This window comes from Myxine glutinosa, chromosome 2, assembly GCF_964187855.1.
Source record: "Myxine glutinosa chromosome 2, kmMyxGlut1.1, whole genome shotgun sequence".
Lineage (NCBI taxonomy): Eukaryota > Metazoa > Chordata > Myxini > Myxiniformes > Myxinidae > Myxine > Myxine glutinosa.
The window spans coordinates 119,310,854-119,331,093 of record NC_136262.1 but is presented as its reverse complement, the minus strand read 5'-3'; the positions used below and the strand labels follow the sequence as shown (position 1 = coordinate 119,331,093).

General features: G+C 47.7%; 1 protein-coding gene across 1 annotated transcript in view; it reads left to right on the top strand.

Annotated features, from left to right (window-relative positions):
- UTP3 (UTP3 small subunit processome component) overlaps positions 1-19,430 on the top strand; it is a gene marked incomplete in the record, with an annotated part of 39,695 nt that extends 20,265 nt beyond the window's left edge. The window contains 1 exon segment of the mRNA XM_078771570.1: positions 19,153-19,430. Within this exon segment, the coding sequence (XP_078627696.1) occupies positions 19,153-19,242 (90 nt within the window).
- Between the last annotated feature and the right edge of the window lie 810 nt (positions 19,431-20,240).

The following is a 20,240-nucleotide window of genomic DNA, read 5'->3' as shown; positions in this document are numbered from 1 at the left end:
GATAGACAAACGAACTCAAATGCAGTACCCTCTTCTCTGGCGAGGGTAATAATACCAATAAATACCAGTAATAATACCAACACCGAGATCTCGCGAGATCACGGCGAGGTCACGTCTTTTCGAAGCTGCTCCATGCGCTCACGCTTTCGAAGCTAAGTGATATTTCTCAATTGTGTTTTTGTCGAGACTGTATCTATCTTTCGGTGTATGTACCTACAGCGTATCTTTTGGAAAATTTTCGGTGCTAATTTTTCGTTCATGTATACACAATCGTCGGTTAATGGTATCGAGTATTCTGCGGCCTAGTACTCGTAGGCTTAGACTACCGTACCGTCTAAGACCTTGTGGTTTGTTTTTCTCTCAGCGATTCGTCGAATGCGCTGAAATTATTTTCGTTCTCTGTTTCGTACCAGTCGTTCACCCCGTACCTCCTTGTTTTAATATCTGTACTCACAAAAAAAAAAAAAAAAAAACCCAAAAAATATTTCCTTCCCAGGTTTTATTCGTTTATTTGTTGTTCTTTTTGTTCGTTCGTTCTTCGTTCGCGATCACGCGGTTAGAAATGTATAATCTCTCCCCTGAACAACTATTTTCTCTCATATATTATAACACCCTTTTCTTCTTTTCCTACAAAAGGATGCTTTCGTCTTGCTCACCAAATATATTCATTCCAAAAAATATATATAATACCATCTCTTACAGTTCCTCCTTTCTACATTCCATAAACTATCCAGAACTCCATCCCTCCTCCAGTGTCCTCAAACGTATTTTTGACTCGAAGGTCTCAAACTCATTTTGCAAAAAATGTTCTTTTCCCATGAATCGTACACTTTTCAAAATCCAATCTCACCCCTCCCCTCCAAATCCTCCCCATCACCCATCCCTTTCAAATCTCCCCCCTTGCCGCTTCCCTCCCCTCCCTCCTAAACTCCCCCCACACCCCTCCCCTCCGAGACTCTCCCTCGCTCCTCCCCTCCTAGACTCCCCTCTCACCCCTCCTCCTCAAAGCATCCTCCCTGCTTCTTCCTCCTTCCAACTTTCACCTTCATCTCCCCAAACCTCCTACCTTGCTCTTCCCCCTCCTCAAATAACACCTCACTGTGCCTCACCCAATCTCCATCAAACCTTTTGTCTGCCCCATTCTTCCCTTTCTCCAAGCTATTCTGAAATCTCTGACACACCTTCAACAGCTCTCCCTACCTCTTCCTCCTCTTCCACATCTTACCCTACCCTTCCCCTCCCCTGTTCTGGACCCGATGCTCCCCCTTCCTCTTCATTAACGGTATGGACCTCAAACATCCGGGGCCTTCGCTCAAACTTGACTGACCTCTCCATACAGGTTGCTTCTGACAAACCAGATGTGATCTGCTTAACAGAAACTTTCCTCCTTCATGATGTCTCTGATGCCTTGGTATCTCTCCCAGGTTACTCCCTCCTCCGGTATGATAGACCTGAGCCTCGTCCTGGAGGTGGGGTTGCTATCTTTATAAAAAACTCTCTTCCTCACTCGCCCTCCACTGCCCTCCACCTCACCCCCAGGAATACCTTTGGCTACGGCTTCCCCTTCGCTCCCACCTTTTGTTCATATGTGTGTTGTACCGTCCACCAATCAGCGATGACTCCATCTACATCTCACTGTCTGATAATATGGACCAACTTCTATCTACCCATCCCAACTCTCTCTTCCTCATATGTGGTGATTTCAATTGTCACCATGCCAGTTGGCTGGGTGTGGGTACCTCTCTCACCAGCCATGGCTCTTCAGCAAAGGACTTCTGCGACTCACTGGGACTGACACAATCTGTCAATTTCCCGACCCGGATCTCAGTCAACGGAGCATCTTCTCTTCTGGATTTGGTTATGACAAACTTCCCTGAAAATGTCTGCTGCTCTTCTTCTGCTCCAATCGGCTCATCTGATCATGTGCTTGTCAAAGTGGACATCTCTCTGACCATTCTCAGAGAGCCTCCTCAGCGTCGACGAGTCTGGCATTTCACTCAGGCCAACTGGCACGGTCTTCAAGCAGCCATCAATCATCTGGACTGGTCTCCCATCTCTACCGCCTCTGACATCAACTCAGCCTGGGAATTCTTTCAAAGTAAATTGCTCTCTCTCATGCACAGATTTATACCATCTCGTCTTCAGTTGTCATACCCTTCCTCCCGTCCATGGTACACGGAATGTTGTGGTGAGGCTGTTGCCCTGAAACAACTTGCTTTCGTCTCCTGGAAAGCAAATCCAACGGAAGGAAATCTCATTTCCTTTCACAAAGCCCGAAACAAGTGTGTGTCCACCCTCAGGAGAGCCAGGAAACAATATCTCACCATTCTCAAGACCGAACTCTCTTATCTGTCTCCCTCTTCCAAATCCTGGTGGCGTCTGGTCAAATCATTTTCTGGTGTTTGTTCCCCCTCCATCCCCTCCCTCACCTCAAACGGCTTAACGGCTGACTCCGCACGTGAGAAAGCTGAATGCCTCAACTCTGTGTTTGCCTCTAAATCTTGTGTCCCAAACCCATCCCTCTCTGTACCCACCGTACCCAGTCGTACCCAGCTGCTCCTGGACTCTGTGTCCTTTCCTCCTGACAAGGTGGAAAAGTTTCTGTCAACCCTCGACTCTGATTCTGCAACTGGTCCTGACGGCATCAGCCCACGGGTCCTAAAATCATGTTCTTCTGCTCTTTCACTCCCTCTTTCTGTTCTCTTCACCCTCTCTTTTGCTCAAGGTCATCTGCCATCTGCTTGGAAATCAGCCAACATCACCGCTTTGCACAAAAAAGGTGCAAAAACAGATCCCAGCAACTACAGACCAATCAGCCTTCTCCCAATTATCAGCAAAGTCATGGAATCCATCATTGCTTCAGATATTAAATCTTTCCTCTTCTCCAATGGCTTGATCTCTGATCATCAATTTGGTTTCAGACCTGGTCACTCTACTCTGGACATGCTGCTTCTGCTTTCTCAACAATGGATGGAGGTCCTCAACGCCAAACAGGAAATTAGAGCTGTCTCCCTTGACATTTCACGTGCCTTCGATACGGTCTGGCACCCTGCTCTGCTCTCCAAACTCTCCTCCTTTGGTATCCATGGAAATCTCCACGCATGGCTGGCGGACTTCCTCTCTGGTCGTAGTCAACGTGTGGCCCTGAATGGGTTTCTCTCATCTCCTCTTCCTGTTCAGGCTGGAGTTCCCCAAGGTAGTGTTCTGGGCCCTGTGCTTTTTCTGGTCTTCATCAATGATCTCTCTGACTCTCTTGAAAATCCTCTCTATCTCTTTGCTGACGACTCTACTCTCTGTCGCTCCATTCCTCATCCCTCAGATCGGCAGTCTGCAGCCTCCCCACTCTCTGCAGACCTGGACAAAATCACAGACTGGTCAAACAAGTGGAACATGTCTTTCAATCCTGACAAATCTCACACTCTTACAATGTCTCTTCGAAAGGACCGACTGGACAACCCTCCCATCTACTTTCTCAACAATCCTCTCCAAGAAGTTCTGTCGCTCAAGCTTTTGGGTCTCACTATCTGCCATGATCTTTCTTGGGAAAACCACATTTCCAAGCTGGCCTCCAAAGCCAGTCGCCGACTGGGCATCCTCCGTCGTGCGAAGTCCTTCCTTGGCACACCTGAGCTCCTCACCACATACAAGGCTTTCATCCGCAGCTCAATGGAATACTGTTCCCCCCTCTGGGCTGGTGCTCCTGCCTCACACCTTGCTCGGCTTCACGCTGTTGAGGCCAAAGCTTTCAGAATCATTGGAATCTCCTGCGATGTAGTCAACGCCGAGGGTCTTTCACTCACTCACCGCAGGCAGGTTGGTGGTCTTTCTGTCTTCTACCGACTCCTCTCCGGCCTTGCTCCCCCAGCTCTCTCTGTGCTCTGTCCCCCCAATATTCCTTCAGGTCGCACAAGATCTGCCTGCAACCCTCCTATGGTTAAACTGCCAAAGTCTAGGCTCTCTGCTCACCTTCACTCTTTCATTCCCCTTTTCTCCCACCTCTGGAACAAACTCCCCCACTCCCTTCAATCCCACTCCTCCCTCCAGGTCTTTAAAACAGCTGTTCACCACCATCTCTTATCTTCCCCCATCGAAAACCTTGATCTTTTCTACCCCCGGTAATTCACCCCAGAGTCCTTGCAGTGTTCATATGTTTTAATCCTCTCCCACCTCCCCCCAAGTCCTCCCGATGTCCCTGCTCTCAAATGTTGTGTTTGTGTCCTTCCCTTTCTTCCCCCTCTCTTTTGTGTCCTCCCCCCTCTCTCCCCATCTTGTCTGCCGCTCCCCTTGTTTTTTGTGTGTCGGTTTGTCTTATTGTGTGATTAATGTTTGCTCTTTCACGAGCCTCGATCTTGTATACAAAAAAAAAAAAAAAAAAAAAAAAAAAAATAAATAAATGATAATGGAATAATAATAATATTATTCTTACTATAATTCACCAAATGTCCGTCCGTCCGTTCGAAGGTACCGCAAAAACGGCTCAACCGATCGTAACGATATTTTGGGTGGGTATTCCTGGGACCCCTGCGAGTAAAATAGGCTATATTGTTTTTCCAAGTTTTCCAATTTTCCAGTTTTTCCAAACACGATGGAATAATATTTACCGACATGAACAGTGATGTGGCTTTTGTTGAAATTCTACAAATACTGTTTATTCTACGTACCAGGAGAGAGTAGATCGACTCCTGACGAACTCTTCCTATATAAATGTGCGGCTCCGAAGTAACATGGCAGCGTGTGCAAAGCGACCGAGAAACAGGTGTCGCGTCCATTTCCGTGTTACAGATTCGGTGCGCACTCTTCACACATAAACGTGCGACTGAGAAAGACGTGTAGCGGCCGCTTCTGTTTTGCAGAATTACATCTTTTTTTCAAAATTGAGCGCCATGTACTGTTTAGATTTTGATGATTTGCGTGTGATATGATTCAACGGATGTTTATATGAATCATTTAAAATTTAAAAAATCCTTCAATTTCTGATATTTTGCCTTTTCATTGGGCTTCCCAATTGAAGCCCCGCCCATAGGGCGGGTACCGTTACTGGTGATAATAACATGCCACTGTCCGTACGTCATGTGAAGAAACGGGACATCGGGCAGTTCATCTTCAGAGGACATTTTTCCCATTAAAAATGGTGCATTAGCAATAACGATAATAGCATAACAGTAATATCTACATTTAATTACTACAAAATAACATGATTAATAATAATAATATCAACAACGATAATTGTATTGCTCTATTCTGGAGAATTCCTGCTGTCGTGGAATAATACAAATGGTACCGTTGGAAAGGTGACAATCTATTTATTAGGCTCCAAAGAGAATAATCTGTTTACTTGAAACGAAAATGAAACAATAATAATAATAATAATAATAATAAACTGTTTCGAAGAACGCGGAAGGAGCACACAAACAATCACAACCACAGCCTTGACTACACCAACTATGTGTACAACTATCCAGGATGCCTCTTCATGGTGGTTGTATCCTCCCCCTTCCCCCAACCTGCAACCCCCACCCTCCCCAACGCAAATCGGGGGTGAATCGGGGACATTCTTCGCTGCTGCCCATATTCGTCAGGACAGTGCAGTCACGGTCAGAGTGCCGATCGGTCCCCATAGATCGGCCCTTTCCCTCTTGTTTCTCGCTCTCGCTCTTTCTCACTCTGTAGTGGCCCTGACTTCGTGAAGACAGGGGTGCACCATCCTGGATGTAGGGGATCTCTGGGTCGCTCCTGGGAGATTGATCAACCTGTCTCAGTGCCGCGGGCTTGTTTGAAAGAACTGTCCGGGGATATACAACAACAACAACAACAACAACGACTACGTGTTCCAAAATACCAATTTTTTGCATATTTCAGTATGATTTTACATCCTCATTGACACTCGCAGATAAACGTGCGATGTGACTGAAGGACAACATTCTGTCTGATTAAACGCGTCAGCAAAGTGATGGGTACGCACACCTCGTTATAATAATTGAATACAGTGCAGTGTTATTATAAAGGCATTTAAAAAAAAAAATTCAGCCTTTTTGTAAGTGTGTGTGTGCATGCGTGTGTGTGTGTGCGTGCGCGCACGCGCATAATAGCAGTCACCCATTGAAAAATCGACAGGCCTCGATGCTTTAAATACGGTAATTTGAAATTTGAGAGCTATTCACGATAAAATAATTGAAAGAAATTTAATTGTGAAATTATGATACAGAGAATATAACTCATTAAAAAAAAAAAAACTTTTTGCGTATTATATCGAATAAGAGGAGAAGATAGAAGAATCTTTGTATTACAACCTTAATCGAATAAATTGGAGGACAGAATAACGTGAAAACTGGATGCTATCACTAAATAATAAATCAAAGTCCCCACAAGTCATACAAATTGTCCCAGAGAAAAAAAAAACACTCCATTTTCCGCTCCCTTGAGGCGTGGGTGTTTGTAGTGGATCACTGCCACATATTTCAGTCGATCACCGACGACGACGACCGCGACGTGAAAATCTAAATATCCTGCTCCATAGTGCATCCCTGGTGTTGGGCTAGCGGCTAGGGTGCCGGCTTAGGATCCTAGGATCCTGGGTTCGAATCTCGGTCGATCGCCGAATTAATGCCAGGGGGGTTGACTCAGCCTGTCATTCTTCCGAGGTCGGCTAATTGAGTACCAGTTCACTGGTAATTCCCTGTTTGTCGTTGAAGGCGGCAAAAAGGGTTGGCGTCAGGAAGGGCATCCGGCCGTAAAACATTGCTTCAAAAAGGGGACCAAAAAACAACAACTACCACGGTCCCCGAAAAGGCCAACCCCCGCTTTGCGGGGAAAAATGGCCTCTAAACGGTGGGTTTTTTTTTTAATAGTGCAGGGCCGTTAAAGAGTGTGTATATGTATGTATGTATGTATGTATGTATGTATGTATGTACACACACACACACACACACACACACACACGTACATGTCAAAAGATTTGCAGCTCTGGATTCATATTGTAAAGGATATTGCACTGAGCTACTTACTCTTTGTGCTATCCTTTACTATATATATACACAACAACAACAACAGGCATTTTAAAAGGCCATTTTCCCTGCAAGAGCGGGGGTTAGCCGTTAGCGGTTAGCCTTTACTATATATATAGATATATATATTTGGAAAGGTGACAATCGAAAGGTGACAATATATATAATTATATATATATATAGATACACTAGCGGAGCGTATCCGTCGCTTCGCTAATGGACCAATTGGTCGTCCTGTTTGCCAAAAATTGCTCCATTGGTCACTGGCTTCACTTTGTGGACTCAAAACGGCATATGAGGCCGTGGCCATCCCATCCATGTAGCCACCCCACGGCCATGGTATTCTTCAGACGTGCAATCCAAAATACCTCTCGCTGCGTAATTTAAAAAAATAAAAAGGGTGGGACTTGTAATACCCTATCCCACCTGGAGTGGCGCTTCCTGATACGCATTTACGTCGAGAATTTGTGTCCCCCCCTGCCGTCTCCGCACCCCCCCCCCCAATCCCACCTCCTCCATCCCCCCCCCCCTCCAATACCACCGATAAAGATAAAACACCCCAAAACACTAATTGGGGATCATGCTGATTCTATGAAGCAAGTCGATGTAATCGGCCCAGAACTGTAGAAGTAGTGGTGTGACAAAGAAACACACAAATCCACACCTGTCCATGAACTATAGTAAGTATATATATTGTTACAGACGCGGCTTAGATGTTATTTACCGAGCGGTTTGGTATGACCGCGCCTGCACGTTTACCCGATTATACTCGAACGTTGCCGAGTCGCGCTACGCTAAATCAATGAAGGAAAAGACACAACGGCTGGGTTAAAATGACACGACACCAAGGGTTCAGTTCTCAAGACCTCCGGAGGAGGTTATAATATTGCGGAAGGTTTGATTACAGGAATGAGAGGGACAGCATAGAAAGATAGGCACTTAGACACACTTATCTTATTCCCGACAGACCACAGATAAACAGGACAAAAACTGACTCACACGGGGATTGATGGCAAGGAAAGCGGGTATTCGATGGCCAGCACAAGGTGCACCTTGTGCTCAGGGACAGGATAGCGCGGCCCAAAAGATGCAGGAGGTCTCTCAGCGCTCGGAGGTGGCTCTCTTGTCTTCTCAAGCTGGGGGCGCATCTCACGTCACGTCCGGTGAGTCGCTTCGTATATCCGGCGGGGAGTGACACGCCCTCGGCTCGTTAGCTCCGCCCCAGATGGAATCGGCTCGTTGCTTCTCATTGGGTGCGTGCGGGGGGGTTACCGGCTCCACCCTTGACGAGGGGCTGACAGGGAGCCCCTTCGTGGTAACCCCGTGGAGCGCATGGTCATGGCGGCTAACCGAGCCGGTGTGAGGACGCACACTCCCCCCCCGCGCCGTTGTTGTAGTTGTTGTTGTAGCTGTAGTTGTTGTTGTTGCTGTAGTTGTTGTTGTTGTTGTTTGGGGAAGAAGATGGGAGGAGGTAAGGGAAGGTCCTAAACTCACTACTGGTGCCATATAATCACATTCTGGTGCAACGAAGAGTCAGAATTAATGGAAGCGAGTCCTTAACTGACATAGACTAAGAATAACTAGCAAGATGTCCGAAAGTTGTCTACGTGAGATGCGGTGGACCTGGGCACGACATTTAATGGGGGAAAAAGGGGAAGGTCGGTTCTACAGAGTGTTGTTTACAGACAATGGGACTAGGGAATGGGGGATTGGGGATAGGTGGGGAGTATTGGGGAAATAGGGGAATATTTACAAGCGGATATGGAGGCCAAATTCCATATTCGCAACATTGCACCCTTCTCTACCCTCGGGGCGTCCCGACCCGATAAATTTTTACCTATTTTAGTGTGGCACTCAGATGTAGTTCCCTCTACTATTAACTCTACCCTGAGTGCGACAGTTTTACAGATATTCACAAATGAGTAAATATGTCCCCCTGCGACGTTGCACCCTTCTCCTCACAGAAACACACCCACAGGATAACCGAATCCGGAAAGAATTCGCAAACTAAACATACAGCCGGTAGGGAGCATTATTTACAAGACTACGCTGATATTTACACTACGATCCAGGACCTGTTTTTGGAGGAACACATGCAGATGTTATGCATAGAGAGAGCACGCATGCCAGCATCGATACACCAACCCAAGAGTGCTCTGTGGCCTACGGCCTTTAATAATGTGCAGAGCACCCCTTCCAAGCATCAAAAGCACCACCCCATCACACAGTGAGCACCATCCGGTGCACCAATAAAGTGTTTAATAAATCACCGGTGGTGTCGCAGCCGGCCGATGTTCTGCCGCTGGTCTTGCCTTCGTGTGGTGCACTTGGTGTTCTTGCCTCTTTCCAAAAAAAATAAAGAAAGGCGCCAACCGCGTCCATTTCTCTATTGTGGCCGTCAGGGGGCCAACTGTTAGTGGTTCACCTGTTTGGCATAGGTGCCACGTTGACCCATAGGTCCTTCCACGGGTGGTGCTTGGCCGCAAAAGAACTGCGGTCCATTGTGGGTGGCCACAAACATTGCGGTCCATATGGTGTATCGATCCAGGCAGCTAGCAGCGAAAGTGCAGGCCCACAACTGCGAAGCCAGCACCTCTCTCTCCTCTCTCTCTGCCCCAAAACCAGATCCTCGGAGGTGGGAGACAAAAGAAGAAGACAAGTGAGTAAGGTGGTAAGGGCGCAAAAGTGCACGCAATGCAAGGTAATGCACACTGGGGGCACATGGGAACCAGGTGAGACAGGTACGTTCCTACCGTACGCTCCCCCCCCCCCACCAGGTAACCTACATGGCCCCTCCCTTACCCCTTACTGTATCCACAAAACACAACACTACCCATAAACATCTACTTTACAAATCAACAAACGTCCCTACTGTCTTCCCCGTTCCTCCCATATACCAAATTCGTCTTCTCTCCCTCCTAACCAATCAAATTTGCCATTTCCAACTCTCATCACAATTTGCCATCTCCAACTCAACATCATAATTTGCCATCACCAATTCATCATCAGTCCCTCCTAGGGAGGGAGAGATGGAGTCACCCCAATGTCTCATCCACGTCGTGATGCGTCTCACCAATCCACACAGCAATTCTCATTTCCTGCACACAGAACAAAGAAAACACAGGTGTGGAGTCATCATCATCACCACAGGTAAGTGGCTGCGTATGGTGCGACAGGTTCATCAATCCTAACTATTTCCTAAATGACTTTAACAACTTTACACTACCCGGGGTCTTTCTCCGGCCAAACCATTGGCCCTCTTACACTATGGGTTCTAAAAACCAATTCCCATTGGCCAAACTGTGGTGCTTTTCAATTTGGGGTGGGGTCTCACTCCCCCGATTCATCTCCCGGTGCCCTCGCACAATTTCTGGGCTGTGGCGTGTAACTCTCCCAGCAGGTCTACCCACCTGTACACCTCCACCACTGCAGTTGCCTCCGAGCTTACCTGCTCCTTACCCTAACCTAACTACCTGGGGAAGGCCCTCTGGCGCTCTCCCCACTCGGTGCCCTCTCTGGCACTGGGCTGCCCGATCCACACCCGGGATCCTCAGGCACCCACTCACAACTACCGGCTCCCAGAGCCCACCTGCGGCCTCACCTGGCCGACATCCTCACAGTGGTGGAGTGCCCAACCAACTACACACACTAACAGGCTACACGCCCAGCCATTTCCACAACACTAATGCACCCATCCACAACACCATTCTGCAACCGCACCACAAATGCCAATATCCAACCACAATTTACCTGTACCCTCTACCTAACACTTACACTACCCGCCCCGGGTACTCGTGAAAGGGGTCCACTCTTCCCCCATCCACACCTTCGCACCATGCACACCACTCCGTACCACTTACTCCAACTCTCTCCACACACCTGTACTTGCACACCTGTGCTCTCATACTTGGTGCCACCTGCACCCTTCTCTCCCCCAAGCGCATTCGCGCTGATCCACAACACTCACTACTCATACACTGCTCCACACAACTGTCCAGTTGCACACCTGTGCAATCACACCTGCTCAATTCTCACACACACGGCATCATCTCAGCTAACTACTCCCTTCTGAAACTTGCGCTTCCCAGTCGTCCCTTTAAACTATTGCGCTCCCTCGTCATTATCATCCATACTAATCTACCTGCGTCCCCACTACAGGTATCAGTCACTAACTAACCTTAACGTCACCTAATGTCATCTTCGCTAGATCCCTACCAATATAACCTAACCCACCCGGGCTAGTTTTCACTGCCATACACCCCATAAACTATTGCTCCTTTGCCCCCATGGGAAGGGCGGCAGGGATGCCAGCCTTACCCACCGGGCCCATCGCTCACTACCAATTTTGCACATCAAATTTCAACAAATTAAAAATTTGCCAATCACTACCCATCATCTGCCAATCACTACTGCCAATCCCTTGCCAATCATCAAATTTTGTTTTTCTCTAATTTTGGGTCCAAAACACTAACCTCATCACCCAGTCTACTCACTAATGCCTCTCGGTGCGCCAATTCCTGTCCAAAGCCCGGCTTCGTAAAGCCAAGCAATGGATGCTGGTTGTTTTGTGCCGGCGGCTGGATGCGTCCGGCATTCGGGGCAGGGACGGGGGCTTACCCGGGCCGAGATCCCACGCACCACCTCGGCGTGGAGCCATCCAATGTCCCGATCTCGACCTGCCGGCACGTCTCAACAAAACGTGGTCGCCATGACGACCCTTTCTATCGGGCTGCCCGCTCCGCCTAGTGGAGCACGGACGCGGCCGTCCCACGCGAGGCCCAGCGTGGATCGCGCACGGCGGTCCTTTCGAACCCGCCGTGGCTCGGATCCCCGCTGGTTCTCGCGGCACGCGAAGCCCGGCACGCACCGAGGGCCCGATTCGGCTATAAGTCGTTCTAAACTCTACCCCGTTTAACGTCGATGCTTCACCTGCATGCTTACACCCTGCAGCCCGTTCCTTGCTCACACATCCAGCCGTTCCCATGCTCCTCGTACCTTTCCTTACACACCCAGGTACCCTCATTCCACTCACAGCCTTGGTCACACACCTGACCACCGAACACTTTGGCACACATTCATTGGTCGCACACCTCACCAACACACCTCTTCGCGCCCCCTCCTCTGTCACCTCCTCTGTGACAATCACAGGTGTGCTCCCATTCGCACACCCAACCACGTGCCTCACCACCAACTCCAGCGTGCATTCCCACTCACGCTCTACCATTCCAGGTGTGCATCCTTCCATCCCAGGTGTACATCCTCGCTCACCTGTCACAACCAACTCACTCTCCTTGTCACTCTCACTACTCTCACCTCCATTCTTGACAGCGCACTCACCCTTACTCTTGACAGCGCACTCTTTCCTCATGCACCTGTCTGTTACACACCTTTCTCGCGCACACTCTCCCGTCACACCCTCTGTAACACTCACCACAGGTGTGCATTCTCCCTTTACACCCTCCGTAACACTCCTCACTACTCGCTCCCATGTGCTCCCTCGCACATGCGCTACGACCGACTCACTCTCGCCAGCACCCTCACTCCTTGGCACGCACTTTTTCCTCACACACCCCAGAGTCGGACTTTCTCGCACACCTCCTCTTTCGCACACCAGACCTGTCGCACACTTCACCAACGGCCTCTCATGAACACCCGGGTCCATCTCGACCCCCAAGCTTCTTAAATCCCCTGGCGCATCATACGCATGACCATATTGGTCACCACTTACACCAGGTCCTCTTCCTCTTCGCTTCTCCTCCATCACCTGCGAATCCCTCATCCGGTTAATGAGCACATCATCACGATCCAAACACAGACTTTGGACCAATTCTTTTACTTCCCCCTTTATCTCCTTCTTATCCCCTCTCCGTCGCTTCTTAATTTCGCTCATCCCTTCTTCCACTTCTTCTAATTTCTGCTTCACCTCTTTTATTCCCCGGTACGTCTCCTCAAGCTCGTCCTCCAAGGCTACCTTGACCGTTTCCATGTGCGTCCTCACCTGCCGGTCCTTCGTCTCCATTACCTCTATCACCTCGTCCAGCCTCGTTGTCAGTCCCTCACGTACCATCTGACATTCCCTCTTCGTCGCTATCAAGTCATCTTTTAAGTCATTTTGTGTCGCTTTTAACCCTCCTATTACCGCAGTGTTCCTTTGTACCTGCTCCACTAACTCCGTCTGTCCCACCGTCAGCTGCTCCACCTCCTGCGTCAGGTCCTCTATGCCCCCTTGTAACTTTACAGTCCCCTTTCTCACCTCCTTCTCCATGCGCTCCTTACAGTGCCTCACCTCCTCGCGCACTCCTCCGACCTCCTCACTCACTCCTCTTCTGATCTCCTCTCCCATCACTTGCATCTCCTGCCCAGATGCCACCCTCATCTGCTCCATTTCCTCCCTTTGAGCATCCAGTTTGGTTTCTACCCCCATTCTGACCCCCTCTATCTGCTGCCCCATTTGTTTAACTTCCCTTTCCGCTTGGTCCCTCATGTCCCTCAATTTGCCTTCCATGGTGTTTTCTAACCCCTCTAACCCTTTTTGCATCCCTTCCATTTGATTCTCTTGAGCGGCCATTCTGTTTTCTACCCCCATTAACCCCTCCTGTATTTCCCCTAATCTATTGCCTAATCCCTCTATTCTACTCCCTAACCCATGTTTCACCCCTTCTATCCCATTGTCTAACCCCTCTAATTTCTTGTCTAATCCCTCACCGGTACCCCTCGCTTCGTCCCTCATTACCCCCATTTGGCTTCCCATTACCTCCATTTGGCCCTCTAATCGCTCACTATCAGCCCTCAATCCCACAATTTGGTTTCCCAATTGCTGACTATTAGCCCTCATCTCGTCCTTCATTTCTTCACCCGACTTAACCATAAAGGCCTTTATTTGTTCCATAAATAGGCCCCAACCCATCGGCGGCGCTACCACGGTCGCGGGCGCGGTCGCCGTGACCAGCGAGGCGCCATTTTGTGCACCCGCAATGTCGGGCGTAACGACGCTAATTTGTGCGTCTGCTACCCTCGCTGCTTCGCTCTCCTCACGTCCCTCAATTTGGTCCTGGACCGACCCTGCCTCACTCTCCACTACCGGACCCCAGCCGACTTGGTCTGCCATAGCGCGACTTTCAAAATTCGGGTTTTTATATTTTGTAAAACACCATCAAATTTCGCCTTTATAATTTTGAGCGCGTAAACGCGCTCCGGGTCGAATTCTACCTTCCAACACCAATTGTTACCCTAGTGGTACAATTGGTGTTCCAAAATTTGGGCCTAATAAATTTAGTCCCAGGTTCGAATCCGACACTCCTGACACCAATTGTTACAGACGCGGCTTAGATGTTATTTACCGAGCGGTTTGGTATGACCGCGCCTGCACGTTTACCCGATTATACTCGAACGTTGCCGAGTCGCGCTACGCTAAATCAATGAAGGAAAAGACACAACGGCTGGGTTAAAATGACACGACACCAAGGGTTCAGTTCTCAAGACCTCCGGAGGAGGTTATAATATTGCGGAAGGTTTGATTACAGGAATGAGAGGGACAGCATAGAAAGATAGGCACTTAGACACACTTATCTTATTCCCGACAGACCACAGATAAACAGGACAAAAACTGACTCACACGGGGATTGATGGCAAGGAAAGCGGGTATTCGATGGCCAGCACAAGGTGCACCTTGTGCTCAGGGACAGGATAGCGCGGCCCAAAAGATGCAGGAGGTCTCTCAGCACTCGGAGGTGGCTCTCTTGTCTTCTCAAGCTGGGGGCGCATCTCACGTCACGTCCGGTGAGTCGCTTCGTATATCCGGCGGGGAGTGACACGCCCTCGGCTCGTTAGCTCCGCCCCAGATGGAATCGGCTCGTTGCTTCTCATTGGGTGCGTGCGGGGGGGTTACCGGCTCCACCCTTGACGAGGGGCTGACAGGGAGCCCCTTCGTGGTAACCCCGTGGAGCGCATGGTCATGGCGGCTAACCGAGCCGGTGTGAGGACGCACACTCCCCCCCCCGCGCCGTTGTTGTAGTTGTTGTTGTAGTTGTTGTTGTAGCTGTAGTTGTTGTTGTTGCTGTAGTTGTTGTTGTTGTTGTTTGGGGAAGAAGATGGGAGGAGGTAAGGGAAGGTCCTAAACTCACTACTGGTGCCATATAATCACATTCTGGTGCAACGAAGAGTCAGAATTAATGGAAACGAGTCCTTAACTGACATAGACTAAGAATAACTAGCAAGATGTCCGAAAGTTGTCTACGTGAGATGCGGTGGACCTGGGCACGACATTTAATGGGGGAAAAAGGGGAAGGTCGGTTCTACAGAGTGTTGTTTACAGACAATGGGACTAGGGAATGGGGGATTGGGGATAGTTGGGGAGTATTGGGGAAATAGGGGAATATTTACAAGCGGATATGGAGGCCAAATTCCATATTCGCAACAATATATATATACACTAGCCGAAAGCACCCGGCATTGCCCGGGTTCTTTTTGAATGAATTTACTACTATAATTCAGCTTTTACTCACGGCCGTAGAAGATTGACTACTATAATTCAGCTCAGCTTTTAATTGTGGAATGGGCCCAGCTCGGCCGAAGCGACTTCGAACGGCCTCGCCACCTAACCTTCCTGGGGCCCGTCCCGACATTTTTGGTTGTTTTTGAATGAATTTACTACTATAATTCATCTTTTACCTGTGGCCGTAGAAGATTGACTACTATAATTCAGCTCGGCTTTTAATTGTGGAATGGGCCCAGCTCGACCGAAGCAACTTTGACCGGCCTCGCCACCTAACCTTCCTGGGGCCCGTCCCGACATTTTTGGTTGTTTTTGAATGAATTTACTACTATAATTCATCTTTTACCTGTGGCCGTAGAAGATTGACTACTATAATTCAGCTCAGCTTTTAATTGCAAAATGGGCCCGGCCCGGCCGAGGTGGGCCTCGACCGGTCTCGCCACCTAGCCTAAAACCTTCCCGGGGCCCGTCCCGACATTTTTTGTATTAGAGGTTTCCTCCTATCTTTCACCGTTCAGAAGATTAGCGCGTGCCGACAAACAAACATACAAACATACAAACAAACAAACAAAAACTTTCTTTTATATATATATATATATATATATATACACACACACACACACACACACACACATATATATATATATATATATATATATATATATATATATATATATATATATATATATATATATATATATATATATATATATATATATACAGTCACGTGAAAAAGTAAGTACACCCCATGTAAAATTTAGACTTTTTCAACATACAGCTATTTGATCTTCATTTCAACAATATTGATAGACAAAGGTGATATAATATAACAAATATCATGAAACATTTACATTTTGTAGTCCATTGTATAATTTAAATAAACCTAAATGCAAATTTTGCATGTGGAAAAAGTAAGTGCACCCCTACATTTATCACTACTTCAAATACCTAAAATTAGAATCAGGTGCACCAGCTCAGGTGCAAATGATTCGAACATCGTTAGAGAGGCTCTTGGAGGAACCTGTCTTATTTAAACCTCAGACATTTAGTTTGGTTTGCTCTTTGTTGTTGAAGTGTGTGGCGTCACCATGCTTAGATCAAAAGAGCTCTCTGAGGCCTTCAGAAAGAGGGTTATAGATGCCTACGAGTCTGGGAAGGGATTTAAAAAGATCTCCAAACAATTTGAAATCAATCATTCGACTGTCCGGAAGATCATCTCCAAGTGGAGAAGATTCCAAACAACTGCCAACCTGTTCAGGCCAGGCCGCCCCATCAAGTTCAACCCGAGAGCAGACCGCAAAATGCTGAAAGAAGTCTCTAAGAACACCCAGAATATCATCACGGGACCTACAGGTAGCTCTTGCCACTGTTGATGTCAAAGTGCACGAGTCTACCATTAGAAAGAGGCTGCACAAATTTGATCTACATGGGAGGTGTGCCAGGAGGATACCTTTGCTGTCCAGAAAGAACATCAGGGCATCAAGACTAAAGTTTGCCAATGAACACCTCGGCAAAGACCAGCACTTCTGGAACAATGTGCTCTGGACAGATGAGTCAAAGGTAGAGCTATTTGGCCACAGTACCAGAAGACATGTTTGGCGAAAACCAAAGACAGCATTTGACCACAAGAACCTGACACCAACTGTAAAGCATGGTGGTGGAAATATTATGGTTTGGGGCAGCTTTGCTGCATCAGGGCCTGGGCAGCTCACCATCATAGAATCCACTATGAATTCTTCATTGTACCAGAGGGTGCTTGAGGATAATGTGAGGCCATCTGTCGGAAAGTTGAAGCTCAACCGAAGGTGGACCTTGCAACATGACAATGACCCTAAACATACCAGTAAATCCACCAAGGAATGGCTGAAAAGAAAGAAATGGAGGGTTCTGGAATGGCCAAGTCAAAGCCCGGATCGAAATCCCATCGAGATGTTGTGGGGGGATTTGAAACGAGCTGTGCATGCAAGAAACCCCTCGAACATCGCACAGCTGAAAGAATTCTGCATGGAGGAGTGGGCAAAAATTTCTCCCAGTCAATGTCAGAGACTGGTAGACAGTTATAAGAAACGCCTACTTGAGGTTGTTTCTGCCAAAGGGGGCAATACCACCTATTGGAGCCAAGGGTGTCCTTACTTTTTCCACATGCGAAATTTGCATTTATGTTTATTTAAATTATACAATGGACTACAAAATGTAAATGTTTCATGATATTGGTTATATTATATCACCTTTATCTGTCAATATTGTTGAAATGAAGATCAAATAGCTGTATGTTCAAATATGTTGAAAACGTCAAAACTTTACATGGGGTGTCCTAATGTCCTTGCTTTTTCACGTGACTATATATATTTTACCCAAGATATATATATCACATTGGTGATGTCTCTGTCTGCCTGCCTCAGTCCTCCAGCCCACACATCCTCCCCTACCTCCTCGCCCCCACCCCTCTCCCTGCCCCTAAATAAAATTAAGTTGATAAAGTCTTCGATCAAATTAGTTGATGATGATGTGTGCACAGGCTATTTTTTTTTTGTGTACGGATTTAAGGCTCATGCAAGAGCTAGAACACTGAATTGATCAGGAAGCAACAGGACAAAAGGAACAGTATGAAGAGTATGAATGGAGGTGAATGAAGGACAAAATAGGAGACAGACAATTAATAGGTGTGAGGTGGAATGAGGGCTAGGGAATGATGCACAGGGTGAACAAGATGGATACAGAAGCAAACGCTTGGGAAGGAAAAAGTAGAAATTTGGAAGGAGGTGGGCTTGGGGTGAGTTGTGAGTGGGGGAGTTGTCAAGGGTTTAAAAGATCATGGTTTTGGATGGGGACGGTTTGAGATGGTGGTGTACAGCTGTCTTGAAGATTTGGAGGGAAGAATGAGATGGAAGAAAATGTGGAAGTTGGTTCTCCAGGTGTAAAAAAAAAAAACGAACAAATGAGTGGAGGTGAACAGTGATCCTGGACTTTGGGAGGGGGATGGTGGTGGATTGTGCACCCTGCAAAAACCTTGGGTTGGGATGAGGGGGAGCACGGAAAGAGCAGAGGTTGCAAGACCAGAAAGGAGGCGGTATAATACGGAGACCACCGACCTGTCTGCGATGGGAAAGTGATAGGCCCATAGACTCAACTGATAGACTCAGCTTCAACACTTGAGACCCCAATAATCTTGAAGACGTTGTTTTTCACACCATCAAGCTGAGCAAGGTGTGAGGCATGGGTGCCAGCTTATAAAAGACAGCATTACCCTATCAATGGAACAAAATGGCCCCCTGTATCATTTGCTTACATATTAACATCATCTTGCATCACCGTACCATCCCTTTAATTAATTTATGGGTCCTGCAGCTCATATCATATGTCAGATTGGCCCAAGTTTTTAACAAACCACAAGGCCAGGCCTGGAATTCAACTGAAACCCTCATTCTGAGCAGCTATGTCCAGTGATGACCATGCAGTGAAGCCTTACCCACTCCATCAGGGTGTCAACTGCCCAGGTGTCCCAAGGAGAAGTGATGTGGTGTGGGAATCTGCATGGTAAAAAGATGCGTGTTATTCTGAGTGCTTGGACTTGGTGTGAATTGTGTGGAAGTATTCATTCTCTCGCTGTTATTATTTACTTATGACCACACCTTTTAATTTTTTTTTGCACAGGTGCGCAATGTGCGACAGGAGATCTATGCCTATGGAGGAGAGCGCACTGGAATCCGGGCAGGGGTCCGCAAGGGAATAAAGCTCCAGTGAGACATCCTTTCTGGTTCCAGTGCACCTCTCTTGTCTATATGTCCATAGTTTGTGCTCCCTTCCCTCTTCTTTTACTTCACTTAAAAGTTCTCATCTTTTGCCATTTCTCTAATGAATCCCTGATTCGTTTTGTTTTTCTTTTATTTTCTGTTTTTGGTGAATAAATGATCATCAACAAGGGAAAAGTTCTTTTTTGTGTGAATGATGTTGAGTTGTTTCTTTTGTACACAAAGTCGAGGCTCATGTAAGAGAAACACAGGAACACACATGAAACATAATGGGAGTGGGAGAGAGAGAGGGAAGCACAACAGTAGAGAACAGGGACATCGGGAGATCTGTGGAAGATAGAGGGCTGGGGTGGGGTACATGGGATAAACAAGATGAACATTTCAAGGACTTTCAGGAAAGAAAACGGAATTTGAAAAATGTGGATTTTGGGTGTTTTAACGGGGGTAGAAAAGATCAAGGTTTTGGATGGGGGAAGATAAGAGATGGTGGTGAACAGCTGTTTTAAAGACCCGGAGGGAGGAGTGGGATTGAAGGGAGTGAGGGAGTTTGTTCCAGAGGCGGGAATGAAGAGGAATGAAAGAGTGAAGGTGACCAGAGAGCCTAGATTTTGGCAATTTCACCAGAAGAGTGTTGCTGGCAGATCTTGTGCGACCTGTAGGAATATTTGGGGGACAGAGCACAGAGAGAGCTGGGGGAGCAAGGCCGGAGAGGAGTCGGTAGAAGACAGAAAGACCACCAACCTGCCTGTGGTGAGTGAGTGAAAGTCCCTCGGAGTTAGCTTCATCGCGGGAGATTCCAATGATTCTGAAAGCTTTGGTTTCAACAGCGTGAAGTCGAGCTAGGTGTGAGGCAGGAGCACCAGCCCAGAGGGGAGACAAGTATTCCATTGAGCTGTGGATGAAAGCCTTGTATGTGGTGAGGAGCTCAGGTGTGCCAAGGAAGGACTTCGCACGACGGAGGATGCCCAGTCGGCGACTGGCTTTGGAGGC